At 33.4% G+C, this 17,514-nt stretch overlaps 1 protein-coding gene across 1 annotated transcript in view; it reads left to right on the forward strand.

The window, feature by feature from the left end:
* LOC113394249 (uncharacterized) overlaps nt 1–17,514 on the forward strand; it is a 305,225-nt gene that overhangs the window by 205,676 nt on the left and 82,035 nt on the right. The window contains exons 5-6 of the mRNA XM_064217365.1: nt 11,496–12,375; nt 12,694–12,794. Coding sequence (XP_064073435.1) covers nt 11,496–12,375; nt 12,694–12,794 — 981 coding nt within the window. The remainder of the gene's footprint in view (nt 1–11,495; nt 12,376–12,693; nt 12,795–17,514) is intronic.

Here is a 17,514-nt window from a genome sequence, read left to right on the forward strand (position 1 = left end):
TAATTTTTTTTAACTTCTTGTCATTGGAATGCAAAAACTTAAATAAAGCAAAAATTGTAATATTTCAAGACTTATTGTACAATATTCCTTTTTTATAATAAAATAAAAACGTCATTCGCAATTATATTTTGAAAATTGATATAATTATTCGCCGTAAAAAATGATTACCCTTATTTAACGTGACAGCTGTCATAACTCAGAAATTTAAACGAAAAAAACATAACAACAGTATTTCTAAGTATTCCATTTATTTTAAGAGACATCTTTGTTTTATTTGTTTTCATAAAAGTTTCACAATATATAAGATCTGACGTTGATAGATGCACTGTGTAAGATACGTTCACACAAACGAAACGTTCCCTTTGCGTCGTCCAAGACACTATGATTAATATGGGAACACCTACTGCACTTTAACTATCCTCAAGACCCGCAAATCCCGAGGTCCTGGGTTCTAACCCCAAATCAGGCGATTTACACTTCCTTACATCTGAAGTCTTTTTGGTTGTGTCTGATATGATATGCCGTCCTAGCGGATTATTTGACTGAGGGAATAAGCCACATGTGTTTGCGCAATTGGACACTTTTCTATGTCTCGCGCTGTTGGCAAGTCTGAAGTCGAAGTCGGGACGATATCACCATCCTCCATAATCAAATAATACGATATTATAAGTTAAGTAACCCTCTTAACGAAAATATTTGAAGTGTATTCCACGTTGCTGCTGCGAATTGGTGGATTCACAAGTGGCAGGATTTCAATTGACGAGTGCTGATTTTTCAAGTTTTCCTTTACAATCGAAAACGGAAAGAAACAATCACAAGAAAAGGCCGTAAAAATTTAAGTGATGCTCTTCAGGACCTGAACTAGCGATTTCGAATAAAGATTGATGTATTTAATCGAATCTTTTCAGATTTTTTTTTTTTTATTTTTAAATATTATGCAATACTTCTTTATATATTCCTATCTGAAGTTTTTAATAATTTTTTGTTATATACGCTTTCTTGTATTTTTATCTAACTCTCAAACATATTTATTTGTTCAAAGAAGAAAAAGTACAACTATATTTTAAACTTGGTTTACAGGTCATTATATACTGGGCATGTTGATTGTCTGGTTTTTTTTTAAACGAATACTTCTGAAATTTACACTTAGATACTTATTATTATTTTCATTTTAAAATGTCAATGTACGAAAATGGAAAACGACACCGAAAAATAAAACAAGTGAGAACTTGGCGTAATGTTGTTTCTTGTTCAAGTTTAATATGATATTCAAATTTTCCTCGCTATTTCAGCAGCACGAGAAAATTGACACAGATTATTACACGTTACATAATAAAGTTTATTTTCTAAAATATTATAAAGCTTAAACGAGAATGTTTTACTGTTTAATTTTTACCATCAATTTATGTAATATTTAAATTTTGAGTGTTAATGCGTTATGTTATAATGTTAATTCCGTTTATCGACAATAGTTTTTTCACAATTTACTGGAGTTTTTGGTGTACATTTTTTGTCCTAGGACAAAAAAGACCTAGGTCTATTCATAAAATACCTACTATAAGTTTGAAGGCACAATAAACATAACATCTTAGTTCATATATTTTGGCAAATGTGCCAACGTGGTGATAAGTGGTCACCGAGACCCATAGACATCACCAATGTGCCTGTAGTAACACTGGCTCACTCCGTCAAACCGGAACACAATGATACTAAGCATTACTTAGTAAACTTGGCGGTTCAATATATGATGGTATCTACAGAGACGGGCTTGCACTAAGATCTACCAAGCAAATATAATCTTGTAAAATGACGATTCAAAAGTTTTTGTCAGAGTCTACTTGTGCCTATAAATATATCTTGAATTTGTATTGTATGACTTCAAGTATTGTTCGTTCAAATATAACTTTGTGCAGTCGGTGTTGGCCGCGACCCGTGAACGTTTCTGGAATTGACATAGAATAGACAGTGCACGAGCGAGCATCACTTCACGAGTAACGCATAATTATTAATATATGTAGATTATTATCATTTTAAAAGAAAACTCCTAAAAAGAATAATTACTTTTTTGTATGGATTTTTTTTACACTATTGATTTATTTTATTATTTTCAATTTCTTAGTGCAAATATGTGTTATAATTTTTATATGACAAAATAAGAAAACCATAGGCTTGAAAACTCAACATTGTGCAAATTATATGGTCAAAGATACTTTATTTCTCAAAAAGAAATTACATTTCACTTACTTGAGAAAATTATGACTATAAACATATTTTAAATGAAAACTTCGACAATCATAATAAATGTATCACTTTTAACATATTTTCAAGTTTAACATATTCTTACAGTAAATTTTGCTTTAAACAAGAAATTTAAAACATACCCTGTACGCAACAATAATTGCGTACAAAACAGCGATAAGAAATGCAAACTCATAGACACAGAGTAACAAAAACAGTTTGATCATCAGTTATTTATTAGTTATTTATTTTATTAGTTAGTTTCTTTTTTTTTTTATTTGTGCATTATAATTATTAGAAATCGTTTCATGCACTAAAAAAAACTAATCTCGAAACACCAACTTACTTTTACGGGAAGTCGAATAAATAAAAGTAAAAAAGTATTACAACGAGCCGAACATAACCTAGTCAAATTAAAAAATATGAAAAAATAAAACATCGCGTCATGGTATCGTAAAAATTAACAAACGCCCCTATTATCTGTGAAAGCAACGAAACTATAATACTTGAAAAATATATACAATATACTCCGAGGTTCGAATGTTTCATTTGCTAGCGACAGACATTTCTAAATATTAGTATTATATTTCTTTATAATAAATACTGTACTTATTATTTCTCATTGTTTAACGTTTCTGTTTACGTATAATTTTATACGAGATTACAATCGATTCTAAAAACTTAAAGGGACGGCTTTTTAATCGTACCTCACTCACAGGTTAATGATATTAATAATTCGTCAAAAATATGAACCGGGAGGGAATTAGTAAGTTTCACTTGGCGAAAGCGCCTGGGTGCCATTCTTAATAACAAATTGTCACCTAATCGAATCGGAACGTAATCCGATACCATCCAGTTGCGGTGCAGTCGAAGTTGAATCGGGATCGTATCGTCTCGTCTCGTATCGTATAACGAAATACCACTCCCTGTTAAATACGAAATAACAGAAATTATAACACCTACAAACTTGAAATTTGTCCAGTAGGATCCCTAAAGAGGCATTATACACTCGTACTCGTACATACGTAGGCATTATACACTCCACCCCTAAGGGGGTAAAACGGAAGTTAAAGTTAAAGTTCGGAATAAGATCGGGATCGTATCATACCGTTATAAGTTAGTAGAATTGACCCCTTGATCACATATTGTACCGCCAAGCAGCAATATTTTTATTTATTTATGTATCTCTTACTTAGTATTATTGTGTTCCGGTTTGAAGGGTGATTGAACAAACGTAACTACAAACACAAAGGGTGGTTAATATTTCTTACAGTGCAAAAGTCCATTGGTGGTAGTGACCATTTACCATCAGGTGGCCCGTTTAAAAAAGTAAGCAAATTATTCGAGTTTACTATCAACATATAAATAAATATATCAGTAGCAAGACTTAAATTTTCCAATTTGCAAATTGTTTGGTTGAAGAGACACTCGACTCCGGGAAACGATGCCAAAGCCTCGGTTTTGTAGTTTGTCAAGTAATTGAATCTATTTGTCGGAGGTGCCATAGCCTATAAATAGAGATCAAAGCTACATCACTTAAGATAATCAATTCAATTATGTATGCAATTAAGAGCCATGATAGCTTAGCGGCTAGAACACATGAATCAGAAAATATAAATAGTTAGAGATGTTAGTTAGAGAGTTAACTTCTTAAGATTGGAATCAAAATATTAATATGATATAAAATTAAATGAGCAATTCTTTCGTTCGTGTGTCTCAGACATGGCGCTAACGATTCGGCAAAAAGTTTTTATTTAAAATAAGTGTTGCTATTTTTTAAGAATAATTATTAGACCAGAGCCAGTTTTCAACCAGTCGTTCAACTGTTTCGGTTGTCGTGTTAATTGCTTATTGTAAATATCCTTTCTCGGATGCCCGGCATTGGTGGAATTGATGTTTACTGAAATTATATTTGGTTAGAGAAAACCAATAAATACATATACAGGAAAATAAATATAATAATAATTTTGTAATTAAACAATTATTACTTATATTATTTTATAACGAATTAAGACAAGGGATAGCGGCAGAGGAGATTAGGCTTGAAGGTATTAGATACAGTCATGTCATTTGCCGTCACGGTATACAAATCAATCTTTTAGCCTTAGAAGCGCATTAGGGATGTAAAGGACTGATTCAAATTTCTTACGGCGTTAATGTCTATGGGCAGTGGTGACCACTTACCATGACCCATTTGCTTAGCCTACCTGAGCTACAATAAAACAGCCAAGAATTTCATAGCCGTATATTAAATAAATAAAGTCATCAACAACATCGTTAAATCGAATGTTGTTGATGACGTTATTTTATTCGAAACATAGTATCTAAAACACTACGAGAAATAGCGTTCGTATCATGTCCTTACATAGTTACCAATTTAATTAACTACTACCTGAACCTGCGGCTTTGTTGTTCGTGTTCATTAAAATTAATATAATTTACTAGCTGTGCCCGCGACTTCGTGCGCGTTTGTATTTAATAAAAAAGCGTGACTTTATTATTATTTTACATATAATTCTAAAATAAAAGTAGCCTGAGTTGCTCCTTATTACATCAGCTATCTACCAGTGAAAGTCCCGTCAAAATCTATCCAGCCATTCCAGAGATTAGCCAAAACAAACAGACAGACAGACAGACAGACAGACAAAAATTGTAAAAAATGTTATTTAGATATATGTACCGTGTATACATACATATGCATTTTATTAAAATTTCTAAGCCCAAATCAGGACAAGTGAGCTCATTGAGACTTGCTCACGTCTGAACATGCAGTCTTCAGTAAAGACTCATGACCGCTAGACCATCTCGGCTCCATCGTCACAGACGTTTATGATTCAATGATTCATAACCCTCAGTAGTTAATTTTTTATACTACCACTTCATTATTTATTCAACCAGAATTATAGAGTTACCTTCTATGAGCAACGTTATTGACCTAATTACTAAAATAGAAAACTCTACGACGCTCAATGTAGAAATAAAAAATAAACAACTCAAATTAGGATTTTTTTTTCCTCCAGCCAACTAAAACGTATTACACAAATTATAATCCAAAATCACTAACTAGTTAGTTGCTAGTGTTGATTATGTTTTTGAGCCGCTTGAGCTTCAAAGATTAAAGATTTGATTCATTTGTTTTACTTTGACCTTATTATTATTACGAGCCGAGATGGCCCAGTGGTTAGAACGCGTGCATATTAACCGATAATTTCGGGTTCAAACCCAGGCAGGCACCACTGAATTTTCATGTGCTTAATTTGTGTTTATAATTCATCTCGTGCTCGGCGGTGAAGGAAAACATCGTGTAATTTCAACGAAATTCTGCCACATGTGTATTCCACCAAGCCGCATAGGAGCAGCGTGGTGGAATATGCTCCATACCTTCTCCTCAACGGGAGAGGAGGCCTTAGCCCAGCAGTGGGAAATTTACAGGCTGATTATGTCTATGTTATGTTTATTGACCTTATTGTAATAGCGGCAATATTTAATGGCTCATTCTATTGTCTTTTCCAAAAGCAATGACAAAAAGGATGACGGATCTTTCCTTACTTGGTGGTAGAGCTTCGTGATTAATCTCATCAGATACGTTCTGGTTCACAGGTTGATTGAGACAGTGTAAATACAGGCACAAGGTACATAACATCTCAGTGCCCAAGGTTGGTAGTCATGTAAAATTGGTCACTGGTTAAGTAAGAAATGATTAAAATTTCTTACAGTACCTTTATCGGTGACCACTGTCTATCAGGTGGCCCATTTATCTAGCTATTTAGATAGCTAGGCCATCGATGTATATGACAATACAAAAAAAAAAACAAAATCTTAACACTTTCAGGTACAGTAAACGTCTAAAGTCGGTATAACAATTACTAGGACTTGTGACCAATCCCTAAAAGTGTTAAGTGTGCAGTACCAAAAAACCCAAATTGTTTTTGGGATTCGATGAGTTTTATAACAATAAATCGCAAATGTACTAGATTATAAAATTTTATTATCAAATTTATACTCAGCATTGGATACCCCGTAACATTTCGTTCGACAGATTTATTTCGGGAACCCATCTTACATACGGTTCCAGAAACATTTTATTCAGTGTAACTGCCATGTGATTTTATATATTTCTAACACTTCATTTTGTACGTTTTCTCTGCTAAAAAAAACTTATAAAAATATAAATGTTAAGATGTATGACATGTAGCACTACCTCATCCTATCAAAAAAAAATTAACACAATAAAAAGTAATTTTATCAAACGTTTTTTTTTTTACATTTAAATCAGATTGTAAAATAACGAAATATCTAAGAAAGCTCTCGGCTTATTTTTGCAGATTTTTTTTTTAATTTTATTCTATCGATGCGCGTAAACCACGATGCAACACCTCTGTAATATTACCAATTAGTGCGAGGCGAGACATTGTGCTGATTTGTGACACTTTTCGCCACAATTACAGGGCACAGGTGTGTGAGGTTTACGCGCAGCATATTTATCGATAACGCTTAATCGAGCAAAGTCAACAATGTGTATCCACTATTATTGCGTTTGCCTTCAAACTTTAATTATAAATAATAAATAAATAAATATTGAAAAAGTTCATTAGTTTTCTATGTTGTCTTGGGTCTGGGTGTTTGTGGTACCGTCGTTTCTTCTGATTTTCCATAACACAAGTGCTTTAGCTACTTACATTGGGATCAGAGTAATGTATGTGATGTTGTCCAATATATTTATTATTTATATTTAACTCTTCTGAAAGTAAGAGTAAAAATATACGAAACAATTTTTTCGTCTTATGGTGAATAATGATTATGGTCGAATTTCGATCCCAAAGAGAATACTAGTAAAATTTAAACGACCAATAAAACTACTCCTAAAACCACAATGAGCACTGTCCCTAACATTAGTTAAGTAATTTATGTTAGGCTAATGGAACTTGCTCATAAAACTAATTTAATTTTATGAAACAATTATAAAATTATCTGGCTTTCAGAGACGACTTAGCCTAGAGGCCTAGAGAACAATAGCTTGAAATCCTTAGTAGAATATTTTTTTTAAACTTCGTCATTGTTGCAATGAAACCGAGGTCATATTCGATAATTTAATTTTTGTATAAATAAATATACTTTATATACTCGTAGATACTAGCAAAGGGGGTTATTGCCCGATATATATAAATATAAATACAAACTTCGGTTGGTGGACCGGTATTGAAGTTTATATACATCGACTTATAGCGATGGGTGGGACGGGCAAATATGCCACCTTAAGGTGAGAGGTCACCACCGCTTATAGACATTGGCTGCTTCAAATAACTAAAATATAATTATCATTGTACATAATAATGGTTAAAAAAAAAAAAAAATATATATATATCCCTGACTACTAACTGACGACCTCCGTGGTCGAGTAGTGTGTACACCGGTTTTCATGGGTACGCCACTCCGAGGTCCTGGGTTCGATTCCCGGCCAAGTCGATGTAGAAAAAGTTCATTAGTTTTCTATGTTGTCTTGGGTCTGGGTGTTTGTGGTACCGTCGTTACTTCTGATTTTCCATAACACAAGTGCTTTAGCTACTTACATTGGGGCCAGAGTAATGTATGTGATGTTGTACAATATTTATTTATATTTATATCCCGCTGAGTTTCTTTCGCCGGTTCTTCTCAGGTCCGAGGTGCTAAATTCCGAACCGGTGGTAGATTTTTGACAATCAATAAGCAAGTGTAAACACTTCTATATTGAATAAAGATTTTTGACTTTGACTTTGACTTTGGCACCATTAGAAATATTAACAATTGACTACATCGTCAATGTGCGACCAACTTTCGAACTAAGATTTTATGTCCCTTGTGCCTGTAGTTACACTAACTGACTGATTCTATAAAACCAGAGCACAACGATACTAGGTAGCTATTTGGCGGTAGAATATATAATATGCTACCACCCATCATGAACTATATATCTCTGTATAGTATATCAAATAGTCTTATATTGAAGTTTGATATCAATCGAATGTGCATTTGTTGCATCAATCTTGTCAATATATAAATTAAAATATATATTATTAATAAATACAAATTCCCATATTTATTTATAACTTGTATTCCTCGCCGCTACAGTTACGTCATTTTTTATTTTAAAAGTTCCGGCTTTATAATTGGTGGTAGGGCTTTGTGCAAGCTCATCTGGGTAGGTACCACCCACTTATCAGATATTTTACCGCCAAACAAGAGTACTGGTTTGAAGGGTGAGTGAGCCAGTGTAACTACAGGCACAAGGGACGTAACATTTTAATTCCCAAGGTTGGTGGCGCATTGTAAGGAATGGCTTAAATTTCTTACAGTGTCATTGTCTATGAGCGGTGGTGACCACTTACCATAGGGTGGCCCATATTCTCATATATATGACATAAAAACAAAAACGAAAAAAACATTTCTAAATATCAAATTTTATTACGATCTGTTCAATACTCATGAATAATGATACCATAACAAACATACAAACATAAGTAGTTTGTTAGTGTAGTTTTATATATCACTCAGTCATTCGCTGCTGTGCGTAACCTCCCACATTTGAAAGGGCCCACAAATGTGGGAGGTTAAGTATAACATTAGTAAGGAAATATCCATGAAATTTCAGTAAATATAAACAAAGATCAACTAATAAACAACTACATGTAATACCATAAACTAACCCGGATGTGGTCCGTGGAGGATTAACTTGGGACAAGATTCAATACCCAAGTTTAGTGTGTTGACAACCTAATATAATATAAACAGTTTGTCCTTAACACACACAATATAATACATAAAATCTACGTATTATATCTAATGCTTATTAATAAAAATAATACAAAGATTGGTGTGTTCGACGACCTCCGTGTTCGAGTAGTGTGTACACCGGTTTTCATGGGTACGCCACTCCGAGGTCCCGATTTCGATTCCCGGCTGACTAGATGTAGAAAAAGTTCATTAGTTTTCTGTGATGTCTTGGGTCTGGGTGTTTGTGGTACCGTCGTTACTTCTGATTTTCGTTTTAGATCAATTTTAGATCATAGTATATGATGTCCAATATTTATTTATTTATAAAAAAAAAAGTGTTTCAATACTAAAAAAAATGGTAAAATATTATATTTGTTTAATTTCACAAACAAATGATCCAAGTGGAACAAAAATTTTATTGTTAGAAAGCTACATTATTCCTAGGTTCTCTAAGATACATGAAGACATATGTATATGAACCGTGTAATCTACATTTTGTGTTTTATAAAACTTCGTAAAGTATAACCCTGATAAATAATATTGAACCTCGAATTTAAAACCATTCGATTCGATTTGAATTGCTAAAATTAAAATTTGTCGACAATTACTGTATTAACGTATAGTTTGTGTTTTTAATTAACTTTAAATTAACTGACTATGAAGGGACACATGAGAAAAACTGTAAAAGACGGATGAACATCTCCTAAGTATCAAACCGAATTGAAGCAGTGTGGTTGAATAACCCCAAAACCTCCTTAAAAGGAGGGAAGTCCAGCAACGGGGGGTCAATAGGCCCTTGCTTATTTTAAATGTTACTATGATACTCAGATGTAAAACGGAAAAATAATAAAAGCAAAAATGTTATATAGAAAAGGAAATCATATCATAAATGTATATTGTCTCACACATGACTGTAAAAAAAGGTATTTTAAGAATTCACTATACGTTCGGGATCAGCTTAAAGAACCATAAAGTAGCAAGAAGCCCTTTAGTGATTCCCGTTATACAAAGTTCCCTACAAATTAAATTGTTCAAGTTTCGAGCACATTTTCTCATATATTTAAAACTACAGTCTTATGTATGGTATGATATAATATATAGTTGTAATATATAATGACTAGTAAAATCTGCCCTAAAAATTAAGACGATCATGATCAGAGTGGTCAAAAGTGAAACTTCCAAGAAGAATTGAAGTTTAGGTAAAAATTTCTAAGTCCTTCCTTGAGATTTGACCTTGCTTCATACCAAATTTCATCAAATTCCGTCAAAAGATTCCGGAATAAAATATATATACAGACAGAGTTACTTTTTTTACGTTTTGTCATACATACATTACGCAGTTAAGCATGTCGTGTGCAATGTGTACTTAATTTAAAAAATAACTTTATTTTGTAAAATTTTACAACGAAATAGTTTAATTAATTTTATTTTAATCTAATCTCTACCTAGCTCTATTTTGTAAATTAAATTAAATGAAAGCACATTAACCTGACCTTGTACTTTGTGGACTACCACACTATTTAATAATTTGAATATAATCATAAGTTACCATAAACACGGGAATAATAACAATATATGACGGCTTCCCAGGTACCATATTATTTTTTAAAATAATGACGTAAGCATTGATGACGTCATTCTCGTAATATTATCAAAACTTTCCATATTAACAGTAAGTAAAACTCAATTCTTTAAAATAATTGCTTTATTTTGGTAAAAACCCGTAGAACTGACAATAGACAGATCTGTCCTGTTCGCCTACTTGTGAAAGCCCCAATGCGATATTCTACCGCCAAACAGCAGTACCCAGTATTGTTGTCTTCCGGTTTGAAGGGTGAGTGCGCCAGTATAACTACAGGCACAAGGGACACAACATCTTAGTTCCCAAGGTTGGTGGCACATTGGCGATGTAAGGAATGATTAATATTTCTTACAGTGGTGACCACTTACCAGGTGGCATTTGCTCGTCCGCCAACGTATATCATAAAAAAGACGCATATAATTAAAACCTTGTATCTAACGTTCACGATATCCTGAAATTGCGATTAGAAATTCTATGGTTGTTTATTCTAACACAAAATTTAATTTAACTAATTTGATGTTGTATACGATACAAATTACGATAGTTAAGGAATAATTAATTTTTGTTCACAAACTCTACTTCAATAGGGCTTATATATAAACCGTTCATTACGCTAAAATGTATCCGGATCGTTAGTGTAGTTCAAAGCGATACAAAAGAAACAACGACAGACTGACGGAATACAAATTAGCGTCATCGAATTTCCAGGCCGGCACTCTGGGAATGTCATTATGGTTGTGGCCGTAGATAAAGACGGAAAGTGCTTTGTGCTTTGTGGAGCGTTTCACAAAGGTATATCAGACGAAACCACTATCTAACGGTCCAAGCTGAAACCTTTACTTATAAGTACTTCGATTACTATTGGTATAAATAGTTTTTATCGCTTGGATAATATTAAGATTTTGATAAAGTTAATTTGTTTCAGATTGTGCAATACACATACGACCAATGAGATCTGGACGCGTCCATTCCGGGCATCTTCCGAAAACCCACGGGTGCCGCTTGCTCTTCTCTCCGCCTTCACCAAAAAACGCGCTTCTCATTGACTTACACAAATTAAACGTTCCTTGCTCCAGTGGATTTGTGAAGTTCACGCCAACATCGCCAATTATTTGTGGAAAGCTGGAACAAATACCAGTTCCGAATAGAAGATATCTGTACCAGTCTTCATTAAGCAATCCAGAATTAGAGCTCCACGGTCGACCCACGTTCGCCGCGATTTATCGTCTAGTGGATCATTGTCACGATGTTCTTCTGACGGAAAGAAACGGCTCGTTCGAAGTTGGCCCAACAACAAAATTATTCTGCTCGTATAAAATTCACCTTCCGTATGGAAACCGAGTCGCTTTACGTCTACAAATGGGCACTGGACCGATAAACAGAAGGGATTCTGAGAATTCCAATATAATTCATGAGGACTTACATACATTTTGTAAAGGAATGGAGCTGAACTTAATAGATGGCGATTCGAGATGGAAGCATTGCTCGCAACCAGGAGATCCTTTGCGGAGTGTTCAAATTATTTCTGAGAGAAATTTTGTCAGACTTAATATAAGTATTTTGGCTAAGAAAAACTCTTCAGCGATGTGGTTGAAAGTTTGGTGGATGGACAAGCCAGTAGAAGAAATTATCGGGCATTGTGAATACGGATGGGTGGTTTCTGGAGATTTCTGTATAATGGCTGTAAGAGAAACTAAAAAGGCATGGAGACAAGCTGAGAACGAGTGCGTTAAAATTGGCGGCCATCTTGCTAGCATACTGAATGAGCGTCAGCAACAAATAATGGACCAACTCCTTATACATGCGTAAGTTATTATAAATATTACAGTTTTTTTTTTAATATTTATATTGTAACAGCTTTGATGAACATTAATGAGTCACTGTCAATCTGTCTGCTTCAATGAGGCAAATTTTTAGTGTTTTAAAATATTTTGATTAAAAGGCTTTTTAAATGTTTATAACTTTAACTGTCTAGTCAAAGTCTTATCCTCAAAAATATATGAACTAGATTTTGAAAGATCAAAATAAAAAAATGGAAACCGTAAATATTTATTCAAATTATAAAGACTGACGAGAACATATGTATGTTAACCTAACATTATGAATATATTTTTTTATCGCAGACCTGGCGCCGGAACTGACGATGTTTACTGGATCGGGGCTACGGATGCCGTCCACGAGGGCGAGTTCCGGTGGTCAGATGGCCTACCTTTTTCGTACGCACGTGAGTATTGCAATACGTTTCATTATTTATATTACAAAATCTGTGTTCTCTCAAGGTTCTATTAAAAATATATTCTAATTATTATTATTGTCCTTTTAGAAAAATTGCTATAATATTTTGAGTCGATATAAATATGTATATATTGTTGAAGTCGATTAAAGTTTCATCATACTTAGAAATAGAAACGCACATAAATATACAGGTTACATTAAAAAAAACTAATCTTTACAAATATTCACCTAGTACAGTGCCACATAATATAGTCACATTTCTGTTTGAATCTCAATGTTTGAAATGTCGACGAAGCTGTTTTCGTAAGTCAATATGTTTAGTAAAGTTTTTCTTGGCGGTAGTGCTTTGTGCAACTTCGTGACCGTCTGGTTAGGTACCATAGCACTTTTTAGATGCTCTACCACCAAACAGCATTACGCAGTATTGGTGTGATCCGCTTTGATCCAATGTAACTACAAGACCAAGGAACACATCGCCTTATCTCCCAAGGTTGGTAGCGCGTTGGTGTGATGTAAGGAATGGTTATTATTTCTAACAGCGCCAATATCCATGGGCAGTGGTGACAACTTACCGACGTGTCCTTGCACCTCCGTATAATTAAAAAAAAAAATTAAGCAAGAGCTGTTAGTAGTCTACAATATTAGCAAATCACATGGAACACGTCAAGTTTGTTTATCTTTAATGTTCGATTATAATAAGATTAGCACGAAAATAGCACAAAGGCTCTTACAAGTACTTTTAAATCGTCTTTTAACAAGATAAACGTAACGTAAACGTAATGGTTCGAGATATAATTTTTTCCCCTGATCTACCCACAGATACGTAACGCTGTGAGTGTGAATTTGATGTTTGATGTATAGATGGAGCGTTTTGGAGTAAGATCGACTGCAAACGGCATGACGCTCACTTATGCTACCATATTCCCTCTATACATACACACAAACACACGGCGGGTCTGTGTGTAAGTGTAGCTCTTGAACTGTATACTTCGATTCTAAATATTATTCAGAATTTCACTCATGATATATTGCATAAATTTAGTATTTGACTGACATACACTTTGTATTTTAAATGTCGGATAAGAGTAACTACTAAGTTTCCTACCGGTTCTTCTCGGTAGAGTCTACATTCCGAAACGGCGGTAGCTGTGACGATTAGTGTTTGTAAGCCTACTTGAATAAAGTATATTTTGGTTTTAATTTTTAATAATAAAAAAAATATATATATTATAATAATTTCTGTTACAAAATAATTTATTAAGTCATTATAATCTAATTATTATAATAACTACTATCAATGTCGATGTTTCACATACAAGGCGTCTTATTAAAAGTTGGAGATACTTTAATACTACTCAAAAAAATTATTCAACTTGAACAAACGCAATTAGGCAAATTGATCATAGCTGATTACATAAATGCCAAGTCTAGACCAAATAGCGGCTGACAATTTATAGTGAGTAGCTACAATCAATATAATACCAGCGTTTGCGTTCAATCCTTTTCTAAACATAAAAGGTCTTTAATACTGTTTGTAAATGTACAAGGTTAGTAATATCATTGTGTCCATTCTCTTATCATGAAAATGGGATACAGGGCCACCTAAGTTACGTTACGGAAAACTATTAATCTGATAATTATGGAAATTTAAGATACTCTTAGGTTTTAAATTGTACACGGAGACTTATCGTAAATTTTTGAAACTTTGATGAAATTAAAACTCACCGATTTGGATTTCAAGCAGGAATACTTAGAATATTCGTGTTCCGGTTTGAAGGGCGAGTGAGCCAGTGTAACTACGGACACGAGGGACATAACATCTCAGTTCCCAAGGTTGGTGACGTATTGGTTATGTAAGAAATAGCTTAAATTTGATACGGCAACATCGATGGCCAACGACCCAAGCGACCAGATGTAATACTGGTAAAAAAATTAGTTCACTAATGAATAGGATAGGGACGAATGATAATGATAGAGGTATGTTGCATAAAACTTCTTACTTATATATATATATATATATATATATATATATATATACATACATATATATATATATATATAATATCAATATAATCAATAATACAAATCTGTTCACCAATGAATCTTACAGTCAGAATAAATTCCAGAAAGAGTAATTACAAGAGGCAGATATCTTGGTGTTCTTTTATATGATTATTATATATGTATAGATTGCTAACGAGTCAATCTGTCTGGTAATCTAATCTCTCTCTAAGATCTCGAGGCTCTGGTTACAAACTCCAGGTCGGATCGATAAAGAAACATTGAGTTTCACAGTCGAAAACTTGTCAGCAGCCCGGAGTCTGGGAAATGGACGCGTGTACTCTCCTGTACCACAGAGGGCACACAGAGCAGTTGTCCCTGCACTTGAACTTTTTTCCGGTCGTTTCGGTTTTTCCGTGCGCCTGAGTTTGCGCACACTTGTGCGCTATAAAAGCTGGTCCCTTTAGATTCTCCGCCGTGACTGAAATCGGGTAGGGTGAAATTACTATTATTATATACAGACACTTATTCTAATAAATTAATATATATATCAATGAAAATATAATTGAATTCAATTCTAGTCGAGCAAACAAAATTCGATATAGTTTTGTTTAATAATATTCTCTTACGTCATTAATAGTATCCGAAATAACAAAGAGATTTCCGACCTTTTTTTATTGCGTGTCTACAAAAACAGCAAACGTTTCATTAAAAAAAAAAACATAAAAGTATTTAAATTTATATTACGTAGGCAACCAGTTCACGCCGACGTCTCAGAGCGGAGTTAACGTGAATTTACATATCAAATATAGCATTTAATATTCACAGTGTATGTATGTTATGCAAATTGTTTTAATGAACTAATTTCTTGCATTTTTAATTTAATTTAATTTCACTAAAAATTCAATTGTGATCAGAACATCTTTATTAGCCGAAGATCGCTGGTTCAAATTCGGGTAAACACCACAAGCGCAACAAAATATAGTGCCTGCATAGAAGCTGCCAATATATATCCACCAACCCATATTGAAGCAGCATTGTGGAATAAACTGCATTTAGTCTCCACAGAGGAAGAGGAGACATTAGGGTAGCTTTTTTATAGGGAAGCAAGGTTGACCAGCTAATGAGTCATCTGATCGTAGATCAGTGATTACCACTGCTCATAGACAATGACGCTGTAAAAGATATTCAACCATACCTTACTTCGCCAAAGCGTCCCTCACCCTGCAGACTGGAACACAACAACAACAATGTATTGTTGCTTGGTGGTAGAATATATGATGAGTGTGTGGTACCTAACGGGACAGGCTTGCACAAAACCCTACTGTGGGTAAAGGTCATTTATACTTTCAGATTTTATAACGTGTTATTCATATTGAAATAAAATTAAATGCAATCCATCTTCGGCCACCTTTCATCAATTTATTTTTAAAATAAAGAATAGACGAGTAACTCAAGACAATACCCCTCTAGTATTTAAGTCTATATTTTACTGACGTGAGCTGTATGTATCTTTCAGTGAATATTATTAAAATTTGTGTGTTTTTTAGTAACAGGCTATTTGACTGGTTTTTAAAATCCATTTTATATTATTTAGTAGAGTTTAAGGAACCCAGTAAAAGTAGTTTTTTTAATTCTAGTAACTTTACTTTATTTTTTTATTTTATTTTTTACTTTATTAGGGAAACAAACAGTAGAAGTCATTCTTAAAGCTAAAGCATAAAAATTAGCACATATACCAGTAAAGTTTCCACGTATAACTAAAAACATAATAAGAGCAGAACAAAATTAATTATAATATCTAATATAATAATAATAAGAAAAAACAAACCCATGAAAAAAGGGCAAATTTGAGAAAAAACAAATAAAAGATCTAGGCTTTATGGTTCTAGCACAAATTTCCTGAAGTTAGCAACTGATTCTGTAAATATATCAATACTGGAAAATTTAGTGTTATATTCATTACAGACTCTATATATAAAAGACTTTTTAAGTTACTTTTCTGTATTGTAATCTGTGGGACATATAATCCACATACAGTAGGCAAACGAGGTTAACAATCAAGTGACGTCATCATAATCCCGACCAATCAGGAGCGTTTTGTGTCACGTGACAAACGTTTAAAAAAATGCATTTTTATTTATGGATTTTTGAATAAATTAATTATTACTTTCAACTTTCGTTAATAAATAACCATTTTTAAACTAATAATATATACTGATTACAATAATTGACACTTTATTTTTCGGATTGTCAAATAGCCTATTAATTAACAAATTAATTAAGCCCATTAATTAATTCACTTTAAAACAAAAACTGGCGCTTTTGTAGATGTTACCGAAATATATAAAGTAACTTCTAATATTTATATTGAATTACACTCGCAGTGGTTAAAATAAACGTCGGAAACGAAATTGCATGTCAGTTGTATCCAAGACATATACAATTATACAACCCGTGAACCGTGTGGGAAATTCAGTTGGAATCCTTTCTTTTCCTTGAGGGTGTATCTATTTATTTAAAGTAAAAAAGACCTCATCTCTTTTTGCTGAGATCTTATTCCGCCACGCTCTCGTGTGCTCGTATGTGGCAAAATTATATCCGCAATATGCACGCTTCCTCACGATATTTTCTGTTCCTCATACACAAGTAGGCGGCTAAGTGATATTGAAACCACAATTTTCGGATAAGATTCACATGTTCTAATC

The sequence above is a fragment of the Vanessa tameamea genome, chromosome 16 (assembly GCF_037043105.1).
Source record: "Vanessa tameamea isolate UH-Manoa-2023 chromosome 16, ilVanTame1 primary haplotype, whole genome shotgun sequence".
NCBI classification, from domain to species: Eukaryota; Metazoa; Arthropoda; class Insecta; order Lepidoptera; family Nymphalidae; genus Vanessa; species Vanessa tameamea.